This window comes from Micropterus salmoides, unplaced genomic scaffold (genome assembly GCF_014851395.1).
Source record: "Micropterus salmoides isolate LMB-PRFRI ecotype aquatic unplaced genomic scaffold, ASM1485139v1 Ms_hic_scaffold_22, whole genome shotgun sequence".
Lineage (NCBI taxonomy): Eukaryota > Metazoa > Chordata > Actinopteri > Centrarchiformes > Centrarchidae > Micropterus > Micropterus salmoides.
This window is the reverse complement of record NW_024041373.1, coordinates 15,754,148-15,770,748: the sequence shown is the minus strand read 5'-3', so window position 1 is coordinate 15,770,748 and position 16,601 is coordinate 15,754,148. Positions and strand designations below refer to the sequence as shown.

At 39.4% G+C, this 16,601-nt stretch overlaps 1 protein-coding gene across 1 annotated transcript in view; it reads right to left on the bottom strand.

The window, feature by feature from the left end:
• The window catches only part of LOC119917189 (PDZ domain-containing protein 7-like), a 30,876-nt gene that overhangs the window by 12,962 nt on the left and 1,313 nt on the right, over positions 1 to 16,601 (bottom strand). The window contains exons 2-7 of the mRNA XM_038737343.1: positions 16,165 to 16,302; positions 15,850 to 16,024; positions 15,234 to 15,410; positions 14,490 to 14,637; positions 3,853 to 3,913; positions 2,592 to 3,119 (exon numbers count right to left, since the gene is read on the bottom strand). Of these exons, the coding sequence (XP_038593271.1) occupies positions 2,592 to 3,119; positions 3,853 to 3,913; positions 14,490 to 14,637; positions 15,234 to 15,410; positions 15,850 to 16,024; positions 16,165 to 16,302 (1,227 nt within the window). The remainder of the gene's footprint in view (positions 1 to 2,591; positions 3,120 to 3,852; positions 3,914 to 14,489; positions 14,638 to 15,233; positions 15,411 to 15,849; positions 16,025 to 16,164; positions 16,303 to 16,601) is intronic.

Below are 16,601 nucleotides of genomic sequence, written 5' to 3'. Positions count from 1 at the left end.
ACAAATAAACTATGCATCACTGAACACTTTAATGCAAATGTTCAGTCTAACGGTTTAGTTTTGTTTAGAATTAGCATTATAGCCTCACAGAGCCACTAGCTTGCCTGTACTCTTAGTTTTGTTTGTATATCAACAAATATGTTCTGATAATCCCTGAGCATCCCTTGAATTTGTTTTTAAAAGAAATGTGACCAAAATATTTCCTGGACATTCTGCACTTAATAAATTTGTTCTCTGTAGTTTTTTAGTTTAGGAGAAACTATGTAACGGAGACACTGTTCAGGTCTGTATGAGCCAACAAATACAACGACAGTTTGGACTGGTGGACACACCTCCACCACTCTTGTTCTCAACACTGTGCTCAGCCCCCTCCTGTTCACGCTGTAAACCCACTTCTGCATCCCTCGACATGAAGAGAACTCTTTTGTGAAGTTTGCGGATGACACCACCATCAACACCACCTGATGTCAAACAACAATTAGACTGCAGATCGGGAGGAAATTGAGAATCTTGCATATGCATCTTGCAATGGTGCTTAGAGAACAACTGGCTGCTCAACGTCAGCAAAACCAAGGAGCTGATTGTTGATTTCAGGAAAAAGGAGATAAAGACACACACTCCTATCTACATCAGTGGTGCTGAGGTGGAGCAGGTGAACAGTTTCAGGTTCCTGGTAATCAGCATCACAGAGAACCTGACATGGTCATCTCACATCTCTACGGGAAGAATATCCTGCCATGAATCAAATTTGAAAATAAAGTTCTGAAAGGTTGAAACTAACTGTTTGAAAACTCAAAATTCTACCAAAAAAACTTTTGCAAGATCGAAAACTAAGATTTGCAGGCTTGCAAAATGCTAAAAAATAAAATAAAATCTCTGAAAACATTATGTTGTTTTTGAGTTTTCCTTCTTCAGAACTTTTTTTTAACATTTTACAATGTTGCACAAACAGTTTTTCAGAGTTTCAATTTTTCAGTGCTCCCAGAGTATTAGTTTGTTTTCCAGGTTTGAAACCTTGTAAATGGTGATCTGATAACGGGTGTGCAAATGTGTGAAAAAAGGTTTTAAAACTCTGAAAATTGAGGTTCGAAAGTGCGAAACTTTATTACATTACTTTACATTTGCTCTCATATTGCAGACTATTTTTCAGAGCTGAGTTTACAACACCCACTTTGCTGAGATACGCTTACACAGTTGCGAGCTTGCAACTCATGATTTGTAGCAGCGTTGTCACGCAGCTCTGCTCTGAAACTCTGGCTTAGCGAAAATGAGGCTTCGCAACGTCGCAACTTAAAAAAAAGCCTGCTCTTAGCCAATGCTTGGCTTTCTGCTGAAGTACAGTCCAATCACAAGTCGTATTTACTGGATAGAGGGATTGACAGCGGTGAGTAAGAAATAGTATAAATTACATGTAATTTGTTAAGCTATGAGGAGATGGAAAAGCTGCTAGCCGCTAGGCTCATTTATGCTGTGGAACCTTTTTATATACAGTCTATGTGTGTAACATGCCATATAGGCTTAAACTATCAATGGTGACTATCAACCAGGCAAATCTCGACAGTAAATGTATGCTTTTGTTAAATGTGATTATTCTATTAAACCACGTTTTATGTGTGGCAGTGGAGACATTTTAAAGTTTACTTTTACAGCACTTAACCTTGTTGTTTTTTCGTTTATGGCCTAAAGCACAGAAGATGAGGCAGCATGCTGTGGTCATCACTCACAGGAGGACGAAAAGAAGGAGGAGGAGGAAAGCAACAGAAAAAAATAACTTCAAAACAATAGAATAAATACGTTTTAATCTACCCACGTCTTGTTGTCTATGTGTAAATACAGAGTTTTAAAACTTTTTTCACACATTTGCTCAGATCACCATGTACAAGGTTTCAAACCTAGAAAACAAACTAATACACTGACAAATTTGAACCTCTGAAAAATTGTTTGCACAACATCATAAAAAAAATGTTGCAGATCTGAAGAAGGAAAACTCAAAAACAACATATAATGTTTGCAGAAATTATTTAGTTTTTTTTTTTTGAACTTTTTGGGTAAGATTTTGAGTTTTCAAACACTTAGTTTCAACCTTTCAGAACTTCATTTTCAGTTTTGATTCATGGTATTCTTCCCATAGGTGAGGTGCTTACGCAGAGCCCAAAGGATACTAAAAGACAGTACCCACCCAGCCACAGCCTGTTCACCCTGCAGCCTTCTGGGAAGAGATATAGAAGTTTCTGCTGTGGCACCACCAGCCTGCAGAGCAGCTTTTCCCCCCAAGCTATCAGACTCTTAAACTCAAATTCATCCTCAGCACTGCTCCATTGAATATAATTTATCTCTGTTTATCATTTTTATAATTGCTTAACGTATATTGTCTGCTATGTAGCAGAAGGGAGTTACTAAATATCACTCCACAACCTGTTGTATTGTGACAAATTAATCAACCTTGTACCTTGCTCATATCGGCTGATTCATCACCCCAGCCTACATATTAGTGGGTTGGTTTCTTTAATGTATATTACACCGAAGTCTATAAAGCAACCTTACATCCACTATTTAACTCTCTTAACAATCCCAGTGCCTGCAGGTCTCACCTGACATGGTGATGTGGCTCTGGGAACGTCTGATTGGCTTCCGTGGTCTGCTCAGGGCCATCAGCGCTGCAGTCTTAGGGGAGTGTTTCACTACTTCCTGGTCCCCAGATGACAGCGTCCTGGTCCGTCCTCGCCCTCCTTCCCCTGCTCCTCCCATCTCCCTCGGACCTTCCCCTTTCCCACGTATGACTGTGTCCTTCAGCAGCAATGTGGCACCTATAGTCCGGCTGGTTTCTGTGGCAGTCAGCCTGTCGGGGTACGACCCACTAGGCGAGGGGTGGTCCAGGTAATTTGGAGGGTGGGGGTCAGTCTGTATGGCGGTATCAGCAGTTTGCTCTGCGCTGCTTGGATGTCGGGAGCGGTCCTCTGTGGAGATGGCGACGTCTACCATCTCAGAGCCAAAGACAGGAGGGAAAAGGACCTGGGAGAGACCACTGAGGGAGCTGAGAGGGGTGCTGGAGGACAACGAGGAGACAGAAGAGTTGGAGTCTGAACCCTGGGAGGATGGTGCAGGGCCCCCATTGGCTACTGTAGAAAACAATCCATAATTAGAATGAAGTGTGAGGATGAGTGTGTGTTTAAAATATTATTATGCAAGTACAATACCTTGTGAAACCGATTGCTATACGTTATCACAACACACACACAGTAAAGCTGCAGTACATAGTGAATATGATTTGCACAGAAAGCTTCATGTCCTTCTTTGTTTGGATCAGTGCATGTCTGCCCTCATGTTCTGTTAATCCTCTAAACCTTTGAGGGACAGAACATGAACCAGGAGTCCTTCTGTTTTTTTAGTTGTTGTTTTTTTAATAAAACTCCAAAATGACTCTGCATCTTGACCCAGATGTTAGGTCATGATCTGTTCCAGATGACTGAGCTGCCTTTGAGTACAGTGAATTAATCCCTGTTCAGAAGTACTCATATCAAACAAGGAAAACAAGGAATTTGAGTCTTGTGAAGGAATTGAATGACAGGGTTTTATTGTAAGCAGGTTACATGTGGCCAATGTTCCACTTTTTTAAAGAAGATTTCTGAGTAGAATCCAGCATGTGGCTTTGCAATCAGAAATTAGAATCACAAATTACAAATTACCAGGTCTCAACTTCATTAATTTGTTCTACAATATTTAGTTTAGTGCAGGTAATTATTTTTACACCACTGTTGAATTCATTATAATCTTTTAAAAATCTTTTTAAATACTATCTCTGTGTTGTAAAAACAACTTTTTCCAAACACTCTTTTGGAATAGTCAACGTACATTGGTCGAGCCAGCCGTATTCTGCCACCATCTCCTTGTATGCAGGGTATCTCCCAGCTTCCTGTTAAAGTGCGGAAACACAAAATATTCAGGAAGAACATAAACAGTCAACATAATAATACAAGAAAACTACAAATTGCATTTGTCTACACCTGACGCTTACGAAGTAGAAGTTCCCTTTCCTTGAATATCAGTTAACAACAGCTAAAGTTTTTATTTACATACATTATTTACATTTAATTTTTTTTACTGTATATTTTTAATATTGTAGGTGATGGCTACTTGTCTTGATGGTTACAGATATTCATATTGTCCAAATTCACAATAAGTAGCTATTGCTGTTTTCAACATCTGGAATACATGAACAAGCATCTACAGCCTTGCTAGCGGCTCTGTGAGGTTGGACTTACTGTAGGCACAGTGATGCTTTAAGCTAAACGCTAACAATGACACTGTTAACATGCAGGTGTTTAGTAGGTGTAATGTTTACCATGTTCACCATCTTAATTTAACATAGCATGCTAACATTTGCTTTATTAGCAATAAACACAAAGTACAACTGAGGCTGATGGGAATGTCATTAGTTAGATATCTGGTTATGAACCAAAGTATACAAATGGAAATTTTGACCTGGTGACAGCGCTATATGAAAAGTTTTGGATCACCAATGTTACCTGAATGTCTGTATCAATTTCTTGCCAATCCATCTTCTAATTGGTGAGACATTTCACTCAAATGTGAACCTGCTGGTGACGCTAGATGGGACCACCAAAGCCATTAAGATTCATCATCTGGGAACCATGAATGTCACCACCAAATTTAATGATCAAAGGACCAAAGTGGCAACAAAAATATTTTCCATGTTAATATGCAATAATCTTCATGACAAAGCCTCTCTCGCAAAGAGTGGAGGCTACTCGCAATAATTGATACATTTTGTTTGAAGTTCACCTAATGTGACCCCCCCACACCGTTTCTCAGACTGCCTGCATTTAGAGAGAGCACGAGAGAGAGAGAGAGAGAGAGCATTGCTCACAGCTTCAGGGCTTCTCCGCGACTTCTGAATTGCAAAATTGTAATCAGTATATTTAAATATAAATGTTGTCGGTCAGTGTCTATGTATTAACACAAACGGTTAACAGTCGCCGCACAGTAGTGAGAGAATATCATGACACCTGACGCTGTGTCCTGCTGTTTCTTTCCCCCTCGCTCTAAGACACAACTGTTTCTCCAGGATGCTTTATTCCCTCTAAAGCGGATGTGAGCTGCATTTTATCAGAAGTGCAGAAGTAAACATTTGTGTGGAATTGTGGTGATATAGTGATATAGTCTGATCACAAGTGTTTTCAGTTTCGGTTTTCTTCCTCTGATGAAGATCAGTGCGCTCGTCTCATTGAGTAGACTACAGTCCCAGACGGGCTCTGTGTCTGTCAGAAGGTCTAAAGGGGGTAGCCTCAGGGGTGGACTGGTAATCTGGCATATGTGTAGTGAACAACGGTGTGGATTTGTGCATTTTACATGGAATAAATGTGGAGCTACCCTAAATTCCTTTCTCCTCCCCAGAGAAGAAGGGGAGGGGTCAAAGTTGCTTTCTCTAAGTGCTATCCCGACCATAAAACTGGCACCTTTTTGATTCCGAAGCTGATAACGCGGGGCCTGACTGTTAAACTGACAAAGGGACACGAGCCAGCCATTGGCATCTCCCTGAACAGCCTATCAAAACTGGCCCCCCACACACGTTTCCGTGGCAACTGACCTTATTCTTTGTTTGATTACCACATCAAAGGGATACTCCTTGTCTCACCTAAGTGTGACATGGTCCAGACACTGAACTGGACTGCAATCTCCAAAGACTCAAAGTTTAATTAAATCTTTAGTTACCTGATTACGTTTGCCTCTATTTGAGTAGTTATGTTAACTGTTGTTGCTATCTGTTGTTTATTAGTGCTGAAAAGAAGTTACTTGTGCAGTGTTTTTATGTTCAGCAAGACACTCCTTCATCTAATGTAATCCAAGCTTTCCTCATGTAACCTGAGCTCCCCCAAGTGGACGAAATAAGTATTACATGCCCTCGTCGGAAATGCCGTTAAATGTATAAATATCCTGACCAATAATGTGACAACTGTTTCCTGTTACCAAATGCTTAGAACAGTACAACCGTTCAACCATTGAGGTTCGATTGTGGAAAATGTTTGATTATAATACGTGCAAATAGATTTCTTTTAGACATTAAGTTTAGAAAGGCAGTCCCTTGGGAAACCTGAGACGCCCCCTGGGAACCACGCCCCAGGCAACAAAAGAGCGACACGCGACCTCGCTTCGCTCTCTCTCTCGCTTTGCTGTTGGCTCTTCCACCCTGCTCGGCCCTCTGGACGTTTCGGCACGAGCAGCGTGCCTCGCCAGGCAACGCCCAGACTCGGCCAGCGAAACAAACAGGCCCTTTTGTTCGCTTGAAGCTACACACCTGAAGTGCCGCGACATCGATCTGCCTTCAGTTTGTTTTATTTTCTTCATTTCTTTTGTTTGTTAAAGTTATCAGTCCGTTAAGTTACACTGGACTAATTCAGGAACGACCAAGTTCCATTTTAAGCCTTTTTCGTCGAAGCCAACTTCACAGAGGTCAGACCAAGCCACGTGGTCTCGCCAGCTACAACGAAGGAAACCTGAAAACAGCCGAATTGCCAGACGGAGGAGGCGTTTTCAATCAGACACGGAGAACCTTGGAGAATCCCTAGCAAAAAGCCAGGATCGGCAGCTAGCGTGGGACCCGTGCAACAGGCCAAAAGCAGACTGTCGACAAGCAGTAAGACTTAACACATGTTCTGTGATCAGATGTCCATTTTAACTCCTAAATTATGACATTAGTTTACTTTCATTAGCTCTTCTATGCCGTATGAATCAAATGCTTCCCACAATCGAACCTCCAGGCTCATTGTTCAGCAAATGTTTGTTCCCTGTATCCAACCATCTTTTTATCACCTTAGTTAGAGAATAAATTCACTGTAATATAATCAAGAGGTGTGTGTGTTGCCTATTTATAGTTCCTGCCAAGAGAATTGACCCTTTAGATATGAGACTGACTGACTGATTTAAGATAATTGAGCGATTATTAACTAACTGATCACTAGTAATAATTGTATAATTATTCAAAACTACCTAGAGGTCCGGAGACTCTAGGATTATAACAACTCCGGTGGTGCCCTTAACGAGGAAATTTTGATTTTATGAATTTTAATTCATAATTGGGTATCAATTCTCATAAATTTATTAAAATGCATAACTAATAAATTTAGGTCTACTACATATGCTACCGGCAGACGAACCTTTAGGGCCGGTGTTATGTAAAAAAATCGCCAAATTCGTGAAAATAACCGATATGTTTGGTACTGGAGCTGCAGTAGCTTCAACATCAGCTGCATAGCCTACCCTGCATAGAGCAGGCACTTGAAGAGGAATAAAGGAGAGCCGTGGCCACTGAAAAATAGCTTGCACCAAGTAATGTTAATTAACAAATAAAATGCTATGAGAAAGGTTTGTTTGCACAATAATAAAACCTGCAATGCAATATAAATATATTGAATATAAATATATTTTTAAAAAGTAACTTAAGGTAAAAAAAGAATAAGCTACCGCATTACATTCTATTATATTTTTCAATTCTGAATTGTCGCCTGCCACCTAACTTGCGGGGGGTGAAAACATGAAAGATTTCTGGGCTGGGCTAAGCCCCCAATGTTTCAAGAGCCTGGAAACGCCCCTGGGCACCACTACTGCTCTAAGCATTTTGCATTAAGAATTAGTGTCCAGTAGCCTCTCAAGTCTATTTTAAGGAATTGTATCACCAATACACAGCTTAAGGTAAAAGAGAATACACTTAAAGTTACATCTACATTTTCTTTCAGAAGCCTTGGATGCCCAGGTGTGAGAGAGTTGAGTAACTAAAATTAACCCTGGCCCCACTATGTTTGACTGTGACCCACAAGCAGATACAGCTAATACAGGGCAGAAGGAAGACATAAAATTAAGGTTTTGTGTCAATTATAACCTGATCCCTGACTGCCTTTGAATAATGAACGTCGTCCCTGGCTGTTTTTCACACGTGGAACCTGAGATCAGAGGAGTAAAATGAGCATGCAGCAATGTTAGTAAGCTAAGAGAGCCCACATACACACAGTCAAAACACACCGCACAACACACTTCTGCCAATTCATACACACAATTCTTTTGTCTGAAAATGACACAGGTTAAGTGGCACGGCCTTGCACACATGCATGCGTACACAGACACACATAAGGAATGAAAAGGACTGTAAGCCAGCTGACTGCCATATCATAACATTGGCATATCACCTTCTGAAGCTGATGTGGTTAAGTTGTTGGCAAAATGTTGCTTATTTACACATCCAACCGACATGGAGCTACATCAGCCTTCATTTGGAGCAGTGTTCCTGTCCATCAGATGAATGTAAGTCCAATATTCACTCTCCTTTTAGCTCTTTTTTACTCTCCACCAAATCCATATAATGGCACTTTTCCACCACATGGAACCAGCTCAACTTGCCTCTACTCACCTTTTTTTGCTTTCCATTGGGGAAAAATTGTACCTGGTACTTTTTTTCATATCATCTCTGTTGAGGTTCCAAGCGAGCTGAGGCGATACCAAAAATGACGTATAAACACTGCCTTACACTTGTCATCTTTTATGCAAGTACTTATAAGAGTGCTATTTTTCTCCTTTTATTATGCCTTATATATTGTTTTAAATCTTTAACCTGTTCCATCTTTATTATTGTTCTTGTTATTCCAGTCTGTCCACACGTGTGGGGTTTAGGTCAGGGATGTGGGGTTGTTGATTGTTTTCCTCACTAGCTGGTCTTCTCCTTCCTTGACTGGGATCAGTCAAGGATCTTTTGTTCCCCACAACATAGATGCTCAGACTGTCTAATGATCATGCAATTGTTTGCTCTGGGCCAGACGTTAGTGACTGTCTTAGGAGACAGAACCTCTGGTCCAGCTGATTCTGTTGTAGTACTTCTCTGTTTATTCTCTTTTGTTAAATAAATTCTTCAAAGACAACGGTTCGTTGTAAATCAATTATTTGCTCAACCTCTCACCAGGAATACAATTTCCACGACACCTACTACTGATTAGCCACAAAGAATTGCCACTATTCACTGCATCATCATTGCACGCGCCAGATAGGGGCCAGTGTTTTATATTTTACACAATAACAAGGGAAATATCTCTCTCTTCAGCTGCTAAATGTTCCACTTTGTTCAACAGCTAGATGCTAACTATGTCTGTCGGCTGTTTGGCACTGAGCAGGTTCAGTGGGATTATGAGAGTGGTGAGAGTAAACCAAAACAATAAGTTGCAGGTCATAAAACCAAACCAATGATCTTAACTGCAGAGTTGGAGTCTATTTGTCATTACGACCCCTTTCACATTATACGTGAGAGAGAAATATAGATGACATTCCATCAAACTAATTTTGACAGCTACTTCCGGTCCCGCCCCAACTGTAAATATGTGTATGTAACTGATAAGAGGAGTGCGTACATCCTTCCGTTGTGTGTTTTTGACAGATAATTGGAGGAGGTTTTTCATTGATTTAAAGACTTTATTAAGTAATAAAACATGAACTTGAATGAATTAACTAGTTGGTGTTTATGGCAATAAATTTATCATTAAAAATAGTATAGCAGTGAGTTATAAGTAAAGGAGGAATCTCCGGGGCCAGCAAAGGATCAGTAGGAGGTATCTTCTTTGATTTGGAATCAAGTCAGTCTTTATTATTAAACAAGTAAAGAATAAATTGAAATAATTACAGTAAAGCAGTAAAATGGTATAACGGTGAGTAAAAATTAAACAGCATTATAAATTACCTTCAACAGCATGCAGCAAAATAAGAGTTCCAAAATTAAACTTTGTAAAATCTTTGCTAGTGCTTTGTCTTACAAACTTACCATCATTATCACTCTTGTGAAAAGCTGTAGCCTAGTCTTAAACTTGGGAGTCTTAAAACTTTAATCCTTCTAGAGTCTGTGTCTCTTCTTCTCTGTCCTCTCTCTTTCTGGTGTAGCATAGGCTGTGCAGGGTGAATTGAGGAATGTGCTCCACCCCCCGCACCTCCTTCCATCCCTCCCCTCCCTCTGTTTTCTCAATGAGCCGTGTTGTGTGTTTTAACTGTCATTAGCATCTTCAGGTAATCTTGTAGACCAGTTATTAACTATGGTTATCTATAACCCTAGACTCTGGTTGTTAAAAACGGTCTGGTTTTATCAGACAGAGTTCGTTTTCGAAACAGGAACCTATTTTTATCAGCCGGAGACAAGAGTTTGGAACTACAGACTATATAATAATCTGGTACCAGATCTGGTACCAGAAGTAACGGTCCCCAACCCCTCACCAGTTATCTCCCACATGCCGTCACATACAAAATAAGAGGATGGGCAGAGTTAGCCGTGAGCCAATGATAAGAGACTAGGAGGGGTTACCATAGGCCAATGATGGGAGTCTGTGAAAATAAAACAAGAACATTGTCTTCAACAAATTGCCAAGAGGGCACTTGGATCCTTGAACAGTATCTACCCACCAAAGAGGGGACCTCCATGCGGTGAATTTTTTTCAGCTAATGAGTGTTTGTATCTCTTAAAGACTTTTTGTTTCTTTCAAAACTAACATCATTATTAGTAATATTTAAACATTTCTCTGTGATACAAAAATATTCAGGGCCACTTTATTGAGAATTTACAGTTTTACCTGTTATTCAGAAATAACTTGGATGCATGCACAAATATCAAAGATTGCAGTATTAGCACCAAAAGGTACTTTATCCAGGGTTCAATTATATAAAATGTCTTATTACACTAGTCCAGTCATTTAAACTTTCTCTTAGAATTCAGGTTTGTCTGTGGTGCTTGGTCATTTGGTGAAGTAGGTCTTTTTAAAGGGCCTTCAACTTTATCTTATTTTGTATTTGCTCTTCATAATTATAAATTAGGACTAAAATGCTCAGCAGCAAGATCCTTTTTTTTATTTATTTTTTTGTAAGTAATCACTAAAACAGGTTTATCAACTTTTGCTAAACCTATGGAATAATTCTGTCCCCAAATATTGTGAAATGAAATTGACCAGTTATTGTGACCACAAGATTTCTATCAATTTTGCAATGTACTTGTTTCTTCAGTCTAAATTTTATAGGATTGTATTTTATTTTTTGACTGCATTACATTGTTTGCTGGCACGTAATGACACGGAGTTCCCTCTTAGTTCCTTCTTAGCTAGCATGGAGCGACACTCCAGCATGGATGAATAAAAGAATGGGATATTTCAATTAAGAAAATATTGTAATCTAAACTAAATATTTAATTTGTAGCTACACTTACAAAATAAGGACAATTCTTATGTAGCAAAATCCCCAAAACTACAAGTGTTAACAGCGTCCAAATAACTCAAAATTTAGTCTTTCAATAACATATAGACTATGTCCCTCATTCTAAACTAAAGCCATACTCATAACTAAGTGACTAGTCACACTAACAGGCCTCCTCTTTCCCTTTAGTAAAAAAAGATAGAATTATAAAAAATTATAGTTTACAACTTTATGAACTGGAAACTTCAAGAGCTAAAGTTTGATCCTTCTACTGAGAACCAGCTGCCTTTTGCTAATTAGGGTGCAACCCACATTATCCCTGTGAATAAGACTATTACAGAGGACATGAAATCCAGAACCCTTCCCTTGGGGATGAAGTATTCAAATGCTAGTTAGCTACTTTGTTGACATAACAGGACAGTAGTTTTCTGTTGATGACAATAAAACAGAAGGTTAAAATAAATCTCCTATAGGTAAAAGAATAAAAATCAGCTTGTTCCAAAGCTAAACAGGAACCAGCAGCTTCAACAACAAAAGTCTGTAACAATATCTATCATATGACTTTTTATTTTTTATGTTATGCCCCGATTTACCATGGGGTTCTTGACTAGCCAGAACAGGATGTTCAGCATTTATAATATTTCATATTTAGCCTATCTATTAACATGTTTAAGCTTAAATACAGATTTTTGCTGTTGAAAGTAAATAACAAAATTCATTGTATCAAGCAAATCTATACTAATAATCATTTAGATGCTTAATTTGGTTGTTTGTTTTGAAGCATGTGCAATTCATCGGTTGGGTTGATTTTTCACTTCACTTTAATTGAGGTCCAAATTGATGTTTTTTGTGTCTCTTTGTCATTTATCAAGAAAATTAGTATTAAAACTTTGCATAGAGGTACAAACATAAGATTCTAAAATGGGAGACTGTATAGTTTTTACATGGAAGCCAGTTTGACTTTTTATATGGATGTATGCGTTTAAAGTAATTCAGATTGTTTGTGAAGAAAATGGTGGCTGCAAACTTGTTGGATTGCAACCTGCAAGGCTTAAGATAGTTGAATAGACTGCTGAAAGTGTTAAATATTTGTCTAGATACTGTTTGGTCCACACTGTCTTTGGTGTGCATTTTGGTGCCATCCATGTTGAGTTCAGTGTTCATGTGCACTTGAGTAGCTCTAAGTTCTTCACCAAATTAGAAGTGTAATTTGTTAATGAAAATGTAATTTCATAATCAATATTGTTGTCAGCACAACGGCCAACTTGAGGAGGGCTCCTCAGCAGTACCAGCCTTGGAAAATGTGCCAGATGTAGTGAAGCCTTTTCCCCTCTTACGTGGCTTGGTGTGAGATGTAAAGGTGAGTATTTTAATAAATAAATGTTCATGAATGCTTAACTTTAAACATAATAAGTAATAGTCTTTTTTCTTCTGTAAGAATGCTATTTCAGTGAAGGTGGTAGTTAAGTGTTTTAATTTAACTTACCTAAATCTTTGGTTCACCAATATACAGTCTATTGGAACTTGATACGTGCAAAGCAGCAAATATTATATTTGCAGAGGGTAAAAATGTCCTTGTGGTGTTAAGTAATTGTGATTCTTCATATGCATCACTTTACAAATTTCTACAATAATCCTCAAGGGTGGGTTCACACCTAAAGGTCCGGTTCCTGAATCAAACTACTAAAAGGAAACTACCAATGAATATGTCATTTAAAATACTACTCATTTATTATTATTGTAAATGTATTATTGTTGTTATTTATAATATTTCATATTTATACATTTTATTACAAATAGGTTTTGATGAAAGGCCTAGCATCTTTGATATATTGAACTTTCAAGCATGTTGGGTCCAAAATTCATGAATTCAACCAAGGACATACATAAAAACATATGTATTATGTAAACATTGCTTGCTTTTATCCTTTTAGCCATTTGCAGGGGCTTACTCCATGATGTACGATATCCAGGTAGAAATATGAAGGGGTTTGTTTTTACCCAGTGACTGAATGACCAATAATCAGATGACATTTCCACAAAATGGTTTCTTCTAAGGCAAACTGACAAAAAGTGAAAATCTACTTGTAATAAAATGTATTATTTGTTGAAGACAATGTTCTTGTTTTATTTTCACAGACTCCCATCATTGGCCTATGGTAACCCCTCCTAGTCTCTTATCATTGGCTCACGGCTAACTCTGCCCATCCTCTTATTTTGTATGTGACGGCATGTGGGAGATAACTGGTGAGGGGTTGGGGACCGTTACTTCTGGTACCAGATCTGGTACCAGATTATTATATAGTCTGTAGTTCCAAACTCTTGTCTCCGGCTGATAAAAATAGGTTCCTGTTTCGAAAACGAACCATACCGTTTTTAACAACCGGAGTCTGGGGTTATAGATAACTCTATTCCATAACTGGTCTACAAGATTACCTGAAGATGCTAATGACAGTTAAAACACACAACACGGCTCATTGAGAAAACAGAGGGAGGGAGGGAGGGATGGAAGGAGGTGCGGGGGGTGGAGCACATTCCTCAATTCACCCTGCACAGCCTATGCTACACCAGAAAGAGAGAGGACAGAGAAGAAGAGACACAGACTCTACAAGGATTAAAGTTTTAAGACTCCCAAGTTTAAGACTAGGCTACAGCTTTTCACAAGAGTGATAATGATGGTAAGTTTGTCACACAAAGCTTTAGCAAAGATTTTACAAAGTTTAATTTTGGAACTCACTCTTATTTTGCTGCATGCTGTTGAAGGTAATTTATAATGCTGTTTAATTTTTACTCACCGTTATACCATTTTACTGCTTTACTGTAATTATTTCAATTTATTCTTTACTTGTTTAATAATAAAGACTGACTTGATTCCAAATCAAAGAAGAAACCTCCTACTGATCCTTTGCTGGCCCCGGAGATTCCTCCTTTACTTATAACTCACTGCTATACTATTTTTAATGATAAATTTATTGCCATAAACACCTACTAGTTAATTCATTCAAGTTCATGTTTTATTACTTAATAAAGTCTTTAAATCAATGAAAAACCTCCTCCAATTATCTGTCAAAAACACACAACGGAAGGATGTACGCACCCCTCTTATCAGTTACATACACATATTTACGGTTGGGGCAGGACCGGAAGTAGCTGTCAAAATTAGTTTGATGGAATGTCATCTATATTTCTCTCTCACGTGCTTAAAATATATACATGCACGCTTTAAATCTGCCCTCAAGTTTATCTGTAAAATTGTCTCTTACCCTGATGGTCAACATGACATGGGTGTGGCTCTTCAGGACCTCGACTGCATTGCTATGGGTGATGTCATCAAAGCTGACCCCGTTGGCTGCAAGGATTTGATCACCCATTTTGATGCCATGCTGTTCTGCAAGCCCACCTGGGTCCAACCTGAAGAGAAAGGTATATGTGTAAATATGAGCAATTCAAAAGAAGTCCATTTCCTGACTGAATAATGTAAACTGTGGGCACTTACTGTATAAGTTCATACCTGACTTCACTATCAAATGACACTTTTATTTCATTTTCTAGTCATTTATTTATCTTCAGTTACATTTATTAGAAGTATTTTAGTCTTGCTCAGTATTAGTTTTGTATGTTGTGTTAAATGTTGACCTGTTTGTCTTATTCACACTACTAGCTCATCAAAGTAGTTTCTTAACTACTTTTAGTTGTAATGGCAATTCGACACAAAAAAGTCAACACAATTCAACTGCCACAACCTCTAACTGAAGCCTGGTTGCTTTGGCCTAATGCAGAAACAGAGATTAATCATGTAATATTTAATTCCTGTGGGAAAATTATTTTCTTATTTGTCCTAGTTCCTCGTTCTTGCTCAGGGATAACTCAACAGGGTTGAACCTGGGTTCCACCGCATGCACACACTGCACAACCTTGAATAGTTGTTGTTTATCTGATGCTGATGGCCTCCTCAGGAGTAAAACAAGCAGTAGCTGAATGTGTTTCAAACAACACTTGGTTCATACTTAGAAACATAAATTCCCAGTCCGAACTCTTTGCCTCCTCTTATGTTAAAGCCCAGACAGTAGTCATCTGACGTGGTGAAGAGATGCACGATTCTGCGGAGAGCGCTGTCTGAGCTGGCCTCTGACGGTGTGCGACCGCTCTCCTCCACCACCATCCGCCGGTGAATCAGATCCACCCTACACACGTTGTGAAAAATATATACATGCTGTATATGCATACATGTAAACATTCACTGCTTTCTCTTTCTGCACTGAACCCAGGCCTGTCAGAATTGGTTAATCAAATACTAGCCATAAAGGTCACAGTGGTAATCCATCCACTGCTGCCACATGAAACCAAGATACAGTGTATCCCAAAAGACAGACAACCAGTGTGAGTGAGCTACAGTCAAGTGACAAGACTTCACAAAACAAGAGCCGTGCAAAGGTCAGTGGTGGTAATAACAAGGTTGTGGTCTGTATATAAAGTCATAATATACAGTTTGGTAAAGTTGCTAAATTAACTATGTTGTGTAAATATTTAATTGTAGATTAGATGTAGGATATGATTTTTGGCAGCCTTATTCACATTGACACAACCCGCACTTAGTTGCACCTGTGAGGTGTTAGGCCTCACCATGTGGTCTTCTCCTTGGAGTAACGGATGCCGGGAATCTTGCCCACCCGTCTCACCACCATCCTCAGCCTGTTGTTGCCCGTCAGGACCTTCACAGCGCTGCTCATGGTGATGCTCTCCAGGCTGACGCCATTCACCTCCACCAGCTTATCACCCACAGTCAGCCCAGCCTGCGCTGTAGACACAGGTGGAACTCAGCATGATGAACAAGAGTAAATGTCACACGGAAACAGAAGACCACATGCCCAGATGTAAGCACACAAGCTCAAGAGACACATTCACAGAGACACACACACACACACACTTCCTCCTAACCTGCAGAGCTGTCGTCCTCCACCTTGCTGACAAATATGCCGAGTCCATGTTCGGAGCCCCCGCGGACACTGAAACCCAGACGCCCATCTGGACTCTTATCTACTGTCACTGTGTGAATGTCTTCACTCTCATCTCCTCCTGCAAACACAAAAAGCACATTGAAAAGGTACACCACACACAAGGATTGTGGCAGTCAGGAGAAATAAGGTGTGAAAACCAAGTAATTTGCATAAATATTTTCTCCAAATCAATTTTCTTAATTACTGTCGGTAAATAATACTGAAACGTCAATACTGTTGCAGTATTTATCATCCATCGTCAACCGCTTATCCTGCGTACAGGGTCGCGGGGGGCTGGAGCCAATCCCAGCTGACAGGCGGGGTACACCCTGGACAGGTTGCCAATCCATCGCAGGGCCACACATAGACAGACAACCA